At 50.2% G+C, this 11,126-nt stretch overlaps 1 protein-coding gene across 1 annotated transcript in view; it reads right to left on the reverse strand.

Annotated features, from left to right (window-relative positions):
- Positions 1–4,764, reverse strand: part of YLPM1 (YLP motif containing 1) — a 68,560-nt gene extending 63,796 nt beyond the window's left edge. The window contains exon 1 of the mRNA XM_040975281.1: positions 3,718–4,764. Coding sequence (XP_040831215.1) covers positions 3,718–4,590 — 873 coding nt within the window. The 5' untranslated portion in view covers positions 4,591–4,764. The remainder of the gene's footprint in view (positions 1–3,717) is intronic.
- Between the last annotated feature and the right edge of the window lie 6,362 nt (positions 4,765–11,126).

The raw sequence follows: 11,126 nt of genomic DNA on the forward strand, positions 1-11,126 counted from the left end.
TCTTTACAAAAATTTAATCTCCACTTGAATCCTAGCAAATAAGCATTTCCAGTCTTTCCACTTCACTCCATTTCTGCTGATACCATCCAAGTCCCATCCACTTTTATCTTTTGCCTGGGGTTATTTCAATAATCATTCTCTCCTTTCAATCCACTCTACAATCCAAGCACAGCAGGCTTACAAAAATACCAACGTGTCACATTCATCTATACCAAATCCTTCAGTGGCTTCCAACTGCCCATACAATAAAGTCTTTGTAGGCCTTTTATTTTTTTTAAGATTTATTTATTTTTATTGCAAAGTCAGATATACAGAGAGGAGGAGAAACAAGAGAGGAAGATCTTCCATCTGATGATTCACTCCCCAAGTGGGCGCAACGGCCGGTGCAGCGCTAATCTGAAGCCAGGAGCCACCAGCCACCTTCGGTCTCCCACGCATGTGCAGGGTCCCAAGGCTTTGGACCATCCTCGACTGCCTTCCCAGGCCACAAGCAGGAAGCTCGATGGGAAGCGGGGCTGCAGGATTAGAACCAGCGCCCATATGGGGTCCTGGTGTGTTCAAGGCGAGGACCTTAACCACTGTGCCACCGCGCCAGGCCCTAGGCACTGGTTCTAATCCCGGCAGCTCCACTTCCCATCCAGCTCCCTGCCTGTGGCCTGGGAAAGCAGTGGAGGACGGCCCAAAACCTTGGGACCCTGTACCCGTGTGGGAGACCTGGAACAGGTTCCTGGTTCCCGGCTTCACACGGCACAGTACCGGCCATTGCGCTCACTTGGGGAGTGAATCATCAGACGGAAGATCTTCCTCTCTGTCTCTCCTCCTCTCTGTATATCTGACTTTGCAATAAAAATAAATAAATCTTTAAAAAAAAAAAAAGAAATGGATCAGACAGAACCTGAACGTGCACTGCAACATGGGATACCAACCAATGTCCTAAGTGACAGCTTCACCTGCTGCACCACAACGACAGTATCCCAAGGATCTCTTCGGTATTTTGTGTGGATCCTGACTTCAACAAGACAAGAGAGCCCAGCGCAATAGCGTAATGTTTAAGGTCCTCGCCTTTGAATGCACACCAGGATCCCATGTGGGCGCTGGTTCTAATCCTGACAGCTCCACTTCCCATCCAGCTCCCTGCTTGTGGCCTGGGAAAGCAACCAAGGACATCCCAAAGCTTTGGGACCCTGCACCTGCATGGGAGACCTGGAGGAAGTTCCTGACTCCTGGCTTCAGATCAGCGCAGCACCAGCCGTTGTCGTCACTTGGGGTGTGAAACATCAGACGTTGATTTTCCTCTGACTCTCCTCCTCTCTGTGTATCTGACTTTCCAATAAATATAAAATAAATCTCTAAAAAAAAATAAGCAAAACAGTCCTTGTCTGCAAGGAACTTCCAATCTGAAGCACAGAATCAAACCAAATGCATGAGGTTAGGCATGGCTTCATGGAGATCTTGCCACTAGACATGGTCCTGAATCAGAACACTACAGTGAAGGAGGGAACTAGCCTGAGTTCAAGATGGAGGTAAAAGACTCATGGATTTACCAAGCCCTTTGTACACTCACCCCTCAATTTACACCTTCTGCCACTTTCCCTCTGCCTTTCAGAATGGAAGTACAGAGGCCAGCAGGTGAAGATGCTGCCTGCAACAATGACATCCCAATTTCAATGCCAGGTAGGAGTCCTGGCTGCACCTCTTTTGATCCAGCTCTCTGTTAATGTACCTGGGAAAAGTAGCAAAGCATGGAACCAGTGCTTGGGCCCCTGACACCCACGTGGGAGACCTAAATGGACTCCAAGCTCCCGGTTTTGGGCCTAGCACAACCTAGACCTTTAAGGCCACTTGGGGAGTAAGTCAGCAGATGGAAGACCTCCCTCCTTGTAAGTCTTTCAAATAAATAAGTCTTTAAAAGCAAAGGAATGGAGGCACAGAATGCGTATACTCAAAGTACTTAATAAACTTAACTGCACTTAAGCAAACAAAGGCGGAAAAGCAGTTTATAGTAAGTATTTCTGTTGGGACCCAGTCCAACATACATTGTCCTCCCCCAAAACTGTCAGAAACATTTCTGGCTTTGGCAATTGCAGGCGTCCAGGGGGTGAGAAGGGGGTTGAACAAGTGGATGTGAAATTCTTATATTCTGTCTTCTTTTGAAACAAAAATTGGGTTTTTGTTTTTACGATTTATTTTTTTTTTTATTAGAAAGTCAGATAGGAGGAGAGGAAGATCTTCTGTCCAATGATTCACTCCACAAGTGACCACCACAGCTGGAGTTCCGCCGATCCAAAGCCAGGAGCCTGGAATCTCCTTCAGGTCTCCCACACAGGTGCAGGGTCCCGAGGCTTTGGGCCGTCCTCCACTGCTTTTCCAGGCCACAAGCAGGGAGCTGGATGGGAAGTGGGGCTGCCGGGATTAGAACCTACACCCATATGGGATACCGGTGTGCATTCAAGGAGAGGATTTCAGCTGCTAGGCCACCATGTCAGGCCCTCAAACAAAAGTTTTTAAAAACCCAAGAACATAATACATGTGTTCCTGTAAAGGGCCAGAAAATCATTCTAGCAGAGACTAAGCAATAAATGTTACATTTTAGTGTGAGACAACTCTAACAGGATTTGACAGTAAAACACACTTGCTAACAGAGAAATCTGCAGCGATCAACCTGGTGGGGATGTACAAATTTGGTGCTGGTGGGCAAAGCATCAATTCCTGGAACAACCTGCTGCTTCCCTGAGGTTCTCATGTCAAATTACTGCATGGCCCAAACACTGCATCCCTTACTTTTAGAAACCTTTGCATATGCAAATAGGAGCTTAGCTTTACAGGAGCCTCATTCTATTTTCTTAAGAGACTGTAACTTAGGTTGGTAACCATCAAAACTGTTTTTTTTTTTTTTAAGAAACAACAAATGATTAATTCTCTTTCATTTCTACCTTCCCTTACAGAAGAGTTGAATTATTTCTTATTCTTCTCACCCTGTCAACCTGTGACTGTTGCGTGGGCAGCAATCCTTCAAATCCAAGTTCACAGGGAGGGCTCTAGCTCACACAACTTTTGTCTCCCTGCACCAAATTCCATAGCTATTGCTTACAAGTGAGTGGCAGCAATAATCAAACCCAACAAATTGGCCCAGTAAAAAACTATCTTCCAACTGAGAAAAGGATGTATGGATGGATCCTAAAACAGGACCAACACACTCCCTTAACACAGACTCATCTCCACACAGCACATACACCTGTAAGCAGACTGGAACATTCAGGTCAAATTTTGCATACTTTATTTGCTCGCATCTCTAAATCAGAACACTGACGTGATCTTGGGCCCCTAAATAACATCAAACCTACCCCCTAGGAAACTAACTAATCACACAGATTGCCAGCCCTTTCAGAAACTTTTTTACCATGCAAATGCAAATGATAGTTTAAAACCCAATTTTACAACCAGGCCCTTTGAAGTCGGGCCAAGAACATCAAAGAAGGATCTGAAGCAGTGTCTCTTGAGCCTGCCCGCTCTTTGTGGCATGCAGACACACCTGCACACACACCTCCCGTTCAGTAACAGACACTTTCAAATCACTCAGAAGCCGGCTGTCAAACCAGTCGCCACAGAATCCGTGTGCTTGCAGGAATGCGGCTAAGCACTGCTCAAAGCCCAGCAGCCCCGTTCTTCACTGGGCCGTCCACGGAACAACAGGCACCCAGTGGGATGCTTTCTTACCTGTGGAGTCATCGTGGAGGGGTCTGGCTCCGGGGCGGCTTGCTGCTGCTGCTCGCTACTCTTGATCTTGGCCCCACTTTCCAAAGGTTCTTGTTGGCCACCTGTCCTAGTTCCAGCGGGGGTGGACGGTGGTGGTGGGGGGAGCAGGCCTTTCGAATGGCCCTGGGAGGGGCGGGAAGGGGATGCCTGAGAAGACGGCAGGTAGGACTGGGAATGGCTCAAATAGGATTGCGAGGAAGAGGAGGAGGAAGAATAAGAAGGGGTAGGCCCTAGGTAGGATTGGGAAGGTGGGGACTGCGAAGGAGACGGCTGAGCAGGAGGAAGGTAGGGCTGAGACGAGGACGGAGGGTAGAAGGAGGGTGGTGGGTGAGGCGGGGGCATGTAAGATTGAGACGGGGGCATATAGGACCCGGGAGGTACAGGGGGAGATTCAGGGGGAGAGTCCAGCTCCATCGGAACCAAACCAGGAGGCCCGTCTCGTTGGTGGTGGAGCATCTGGTGTTTGTACTGCTGCTGCTTCTGATAGCTGAGGGCCGGACCGGGTGGCGGGGGCATCGGTGGCGGTGGCGGCTGCCAGTCTCCATAGCCACCCCCGGGCATCCCCGGCGGGGGCGGCAGCGGGGGCGGAGGAAGGTGGTGGGGCTGGAGCACGCACTGCATTTGCTTCTGATGCATCTGCTGCAGCTGCTGGAGCTGCGCCAGGTGCTGCTCGCGGAAGCTCATGAAGCCCGAAGAGGAAGGGGCCGCAGAAGTCGTCGAGCTCGAGTAACCGGGCCCCGGCGAGGCCTCAGGAAGCGCCACCGGAGGCGGCGGCGGGACCGGCGGCGGCAGGTAGTGGCTGCTGCCGCCATACCGGCCCCAATTCGGGTACATATCGGAAAAGGAGGCGCAAGGCCCGTCCTGGCGCCGTTACTCGTCGCAACCGACCTCCAAGAGCCACGGCGTTGACGGCGACGGCCGGAACTCGCGGCGTCTCCAGGCCCCGGAGCGTGTAAACGGAGCGCGCCAGTGCGCCGGCGCTACCGAACTGGGCCTGCGACCGGGAAGGCGGGGACGGCCCTGGACCGACTACGCCTGCGCAGAAGCAGCGAGAGGAGAACAAAGGCGAGATAGAGCTGCCCGTGGCTTGCTGGCTCGCGGTTGCCATCTTCCGTCGTATTCTGATAAAGCAGGCGTGCGTCGAATGTTCTCATAGAACCGACGAACCATAGAGTCTCGCAGCTGAAAGGGGGGCCGAGATCCTGCGGCTCCAGGGGTTCATTTTTGAATGGGGGGAGGGGAAAAAAAGGTTCCATTCACAATGGCAACAACCGATGCATCAACCAAAAAGAAAAAGGAAAAGAAAAACCCGCATAAAACCGCTAGAAGTTTACTCTAGTAAAGATGTATCGCTTATATGAAGAAACTTGCAGAATCACAGATTTGAAGTAATAGGCTTTTCTCATGGTCCTGAGCTGAAAAGAGGAAAAATGGTGAAGATGCGAGCAGTTGTTTCTGAATTAAATAGCTTCCCTTCAGTTCTGCCAAGAAAAAAAAAAAAAATCCAGTTGGGAACAAAACTGTTCCCAGGAACAGAGAGGACCCTATTTAGAACGGCCCCCAATTCCTGCCGGAGTGTCATGGATTAAAGTAGAGAAATGGAGCCTTTCCGATTCACACACAGAGAGATCCATGTCGGACACCCTCGAAGCTAAAGCCAAGATAGCAAGGTTTGGCCACAGAGATTGTCTAAAGAAGATGGCCCAGGTGATAATCCACCGAAAAATGTTTCGTCCTAATGCCACGGGGCACCTGCTTTAGCTTGCGGGAGTTGTTGAAAAACACAGATGACACAATGAATTCTGAAGATGGGGGTAAGAACTAGCAGACTTTTTTTTTAAAGTGTATTTATTTATTTGAAAGGCAGAGTAACAGAGAGAGAGAGAATTTATATTTTTTACATTTTAGCTTAAATCCTCTTTGGAAAAATGAATAAATGTAACTGTAGTACAAATAAATGTAATTCACAGTAAGAGACTAAAGGAGAAAAACATGGTGGTCTTTTTAGAGGAAAAGCAGATATACAGAGAGAAGGAGAAACAGAGAGAAAGATTTTCCATCCACATGTTCACTCCACCAGTAGCTGCAGTGGCTGAAGCTAAACTGATCTGAAGCCAGGAGCCAAGAGCTTCTTCTGGGTCTCTTGCATGGATGCAAGGTCCCAAGGACATGGACCATGGTCTACTGCTTTCCCAGGACACAAGCAGGGAGCTGGATCAGAAGTTGAACAGGCAGGACATGAACCGGTGCCCATATGGGATCCTGGTGGATGCAAGGTGAGGACCTTGGCCACTAGGGTATCGCACTGGGGCTAGTGTAGTGTTATGGGGTAAAGCTGTTGCCTGTAACATCAGCATCCCCTACAGGTCATCATGGCTCATGTCCCAGCTGCTCTACTTCCTATCTAACCCCTTGCTAATGGCCTGGGAAAAGCAGCATGAGATAACCCAAGTGCTTGGGCCTGCAGCACCCACATATGAGATTTGGAAGAAGCTCCTAGCTCCTGACCTTGTATTGGCTCAACTCTGGCCATTGCGTATATTTGGGAAGTTAACAGGTAAGTGGAAGACCTCTCTGTCTCTCCCTCTCTCTAACTGCCTTTCAAATAAATAAATGATGAAATCTTTTTTCAAAACACCAAGTTGAAAGGAACAATTAGGCTCATGATTGACTTCTCAATAAAAACAAAATCCAGTGGAATGATATTATCTTTCATTTTTTAAAGAGATTTATTTATTTTCATTACGAAGTCAGATACACACAGAGGAGAGAGGAGGATCTTCTATCCGATGATTCATTCACCAAGTGGTCACCACAGCTGGAGTTCCGCCGATCCAAAGATCTTTCTCTCTGTCTCTCCTCCTCTCTGTATACCTGACTTTGTAATAAAAACAAATAAATCTTAAAAAAAATTCCTTTCTGTCTCTGAATTTTCATATAACCTTATCTTCATTTTTTTTTAAGATTTATTTATTGGAAAGTTAGATATACAGAGAGGAGGAGAGACAGAGAGGAAGATCCTCTGTCCAATGATTCACTCCCCAAGTGAGCGCAATGGCCGATGCTATGCCGATCTGAAGCCGGGAACCAGGAACCTTCTCCAGGTCTCCCACACGGGTACAGTGTCCCAAGGCTTTGGGCTGTCCTCCACTGCTTTCCCAGGCCACAGGCAGGGAGCTGGAGGGGAAGTGGAGCTGCCAGGATTAGAACCGGCGCCCACATGGGATCCCGGGGCTTTCAAGCCAAGGACTTTAGCCGCTAGGCCACACTGCCAGGCCCCTGTTCTGATTTCTATCCTCCAATGAGGCAGGGATTGTCCCCTGCTAGCTTAGATGAGCTGGGTATCATAGCCCCCATGTACATCTGGACATGGCTATTCACTGCACAGGCATCAGCAACTAAGGAGGCCTACTCCCAGTATATGCTCTCCAAGGCCAGACCACACCCCTTGTGATTTTCCCTGTGGGCAGGAACTGAGTTGGGTAGTCCCCCAAGAAACCTTACCTGAGGTGACCTCAGACTTTTGTATGCACCAACCAGTGCAACATCGGGTCCAGTCTGTCATCTGCACCAGCCAACACACATACTGGTGGACGCAGCTGCCTGGTCAGTTCTGCCCCAGTCCCATATCTCAGATGAAGTGATGGGTGCTACATCCCAGCCCAGCCAGCCCGCCACAGGCCAGACTTCACACATATTGGTGGGTGCCTCAGCATTGTCAGGATGATCCTCAGTAATACCCACCAGACCCTCCCCACGTCCTGGCTTTTTGCCAGCCTCTGCTGCAGCCTAACCCGGCCCAACCCATATCCCAGGCAGCTCTCATGCACATGTACGGGTGCTGTGGCTTAGCTTAGCCTGCCCTGCCCCAAACCTGACCCTCACATATGCTAACAGGTACTACTGCCTTGTCCAGATTGGTTTGTTCCCAGCCCTGGTTCTTGTGTTTACCAGCAGAAGGTAATGCCTAGCAGGGGAGTGCCCACCGTTTCCCTAGCAGACATGTTCCCAGCATTGAATCTTAAACCTGCCAGGGTACTGTGGTCCAGCCTGACATGACTCGTACCCAGTTCTAGCACTTGGCAGCTGGTGCTGCAGCCTAGCCTGGCTAGCCTACACCCAGTCCCAGGTTTCAGGCTCACCCATGGAAGCAGCAGCATAGCAAGGAAGTCCCCAAAGCAGCCCCAGGTCTTGTGTGTGCCTACAGGTTCTGCAGCCCAGTCCAAGATGGGTCACCTCCCATCTCAGCATTTACCAGCAGGTGCTACAGCCTGGCTCAGCCTGGCCTGCACCTAGTTGTAGTTCTTGCCAGCAGGTATACCAGCCTGGCCCAGCCTGGCCCACTCCCAAGCCTCATGTGAACTAGCAGGTGTTATGGTCCAACCTAGCCTGGCCTGTGTCCTGTCCTGGACCAACCCAGCCCACCCCTGATCCAGCTCACATATATGCAACAGGTGCTGCTGCAGCTTAGCCTGGCCTGCCTCCAGCACTGCCCCTTGTGCTCACCAGTGAGAGCTGCAGCCTAGCAAGAAAATTTCCAAGTTTCCTGTCAGACTCACTCCCAGCCTCAGATATTGCATGAGCCAGCGGGCGTTGTGGCCCAACCTGATCCAGCTTGCTTTTGCACTCACCAGTGGATACTGTAACCTAGCAAGGGAGTCCCCTAAGTTCCCTTACAAGGCATATTCCCAGAGCCAGTCTATTTTAAGTGTTTTAGTATTCATCTCCAGTTTTAAAAAAATTACTTTTTTTAAAAGCTTCATTTATTTTTATTGGAAAGTCTGATATACAGAGAGCAGGAGAGACTGAGAGAAAGATCTTCTATCCACCGTTTCACTCCCCAAGGGGCTGCAGCCAGAACTGAGCCAGTCTGGAGCCAGGGGCCAGGAGCTTCCTCTGGGTCTCCCACGCAGGTGCAGGGTCTCAAGGCTTTGGACCATCTTCTATGCTTTCCCAGGTCACAACAAGGAGCTGGATGGGAAGTAGAGCAACTGGGATACAAACTGGTGCCCATATGGAATCCTGGCGCATGCAAGGTGAGGACTTTAGCCACTAGGCTACCGCAGCTGGCACTGTATGTGGTATCTTTAGGAAATTTTACGTACAAGCATATCACTCATGAGCAAAGATAATTTTACATATTTTTCAACTGAATGCCTTTTCTTTTTTTAAGGCTTATTTACTTTCATTGGAAAGACAGACTTCTTATAAAGAGAAGGGGATACAGAGAAAGCTCTTTCACCCACTGATTCATGCCCGAGTAGCTGTCAGAGCCAGAACTGTGTCGATCCAAAGTCAGGAGCACAGTGAGCACAGTGAGCGAGTCCTGGGCTTGCCTGGACCCAAGAGGTTTCTCTCTTCCTGGTAAGTATGCTGGGAAGGGATCTTTTGGGAGCAAAGGCAGGGCCTGGCTCCACCCACTGCCACCATTGTGCAGCTGGAGAGACCTTGGGGAGTTCGACCTTAGGGCCTGGTTGGAGAAAGCTTCCAGCAGCCTGGCAGCTACTGGGAGTACCCAAGCCAGGTTGGATTCAATGCTTGGGGCCCTGGCCAAAGCCATCGCTGCTGCACAATGAGTTAGTCCTGGGCTTTGGACAGCCAGCATGCTAATTGGCACCGGGCTCTGCATGCTGGCCACCTGGTGGCAAGCTCTGGGGTCTTGGGGGTGTGGAATTGCTGCTTATGTACATTCATGAATGAGGCCACTCTGTGTGTTGGTGAGGCATCAATCCTAAGGGACTCCCAATGTCAGGGTAACTTTACTTGAAGGTAAGCGAGGGTACTGAGACCTGCTGATTTGGAGGGTAGAGGCTGGACGATCTGCATGGGTCAGATTGATAGACCAGCCTACATGTGAATCCTGTGTAGGACTTTGTTACCACCAAACAATGCTGACCACCACATGCCTGTCCATGTGAAAGCTAGAGCTGTGGGCACGTCCAGCAGGGCTAGATCTAGTACTTGACAGAATGTTGGAACAGAGGATGGATCACATTAGGCAGGGCTGTAACACTGACCAGCACATGAGAGCCAGGTCTGGGGTAGATTCTGTTGGGGATATTTGGGCCCAACCCTGTTAAAATACAAGTCTTGCTGGTTAGCTCAAGAATTGGGGTGGTGATAGGGTGAGCTAGGTGTGGCCACGGAACCTGCCATCCCTCACGGGTGCAGGGACCAATAACAGTCTGGGCAGGTCCAGGCTGTAATACCTGCATGAGCATCCTAAAAGAATATGTGGGGCAGGACAAGCCACAGTGTTCACCAGCTCATTTAAGGTCAAGATGGAAGGGTAGATTATGCTGGGCACTGGCCTAACACCCACTGGCATGCATGAAATATGAGTCTGGGAGTGGGTTAAGTGGGGGAACTTAAGAAACTCCCTTAAGTGAGAGTCATAACTCACTGATGATCACATGGTCCAGGCCTGGGGGTGGGGCAAACTGGACAAAGTAGCTCCAACTGTTGGCTAATGTACGAGTTGGTATGGATGGGGCAGACCAGGCAGGGCCCAGCAAACCTTAGCTCACCAGTAAGAACAAAAATCAGGCTGGAGCACAGGTCATGCTGAGCTAGGCTCTCACACCTACTGGTTTGCATGAGTCAGGGATGGGAGTAGACTGAGCAGGGCCAGGTTCTATCACTTGCTAGCGAGAATCGGGATGGGTGGGGGGAGGCCAAGTCAGGCCAGGCTACACATTTAAGGCAAAGGCCAGGACAGGTGAGGGACTATGCCAAGCTGGGTCAGAGCAACCATTGGCACATGCATAATCTAGGGCTGGAAACAGGCCTGGTTGGGGAGCTAAGGGGACATCCTAGCTGGGTTGGGGTTCCCACTGGTATGTGCAGGTGCTGGAGTGGGAGCTGCATTCTGGTCTGGATATGGCTGCAGTGTTCCTCAGCACAAGTGTGGGCTGGGGCTGGGCACACTGAACTGGGCTAGATTCCAGCACCAACGGGTGCTCTGGAAGACCAGGGTAGGTGGAGGACAGCCTAGGCTAAGTCTCTGCCCCTACTGAGACATGTGTGAACTGTGTCTGGGTGTGGACCAGCTTGGCCCAGTAATTGTAACCACCAGCACAGGCATAAGTTGATTGGGATGACGGACTGTGATGGAACCTGTTCTGGCATGTACACACAAGAATCAGGTCTGGTATCCTTCCAACTGAACTGCTGAACTCGGAACCTCAACTATGAAGAGAAGTGTAGGTTCTATGGTCTGATCATGGAGTGCATGTGTCAAAACTGAGCCTTTTGAGGCTCAGACAGGGCAGTGGACAGCATATCAGGGCAGTGGACAGCATATCCAGGTGCACATGGAGGATATGGCAGTCCATCAGAACCTGAAGAGGACAGCTCACACCAAAACAGAG

This window comes from Ochotona curzoniae, unplaced genomic scaffold, assembly GCF_017591425.1.
Source record: "Ochotona curzoniae isolate NIBS_2020 unplaced genomic scaffold, NIBS_Ocur_1.0 contig_2688, whole genome shotgun sequence".
Lineage (NCBI taxonomy): Eukaryota > Metazoa > Chordata > Mammalia > Lagomorpha > Ochotonidae > Ochotona > Ochotona curzoniae.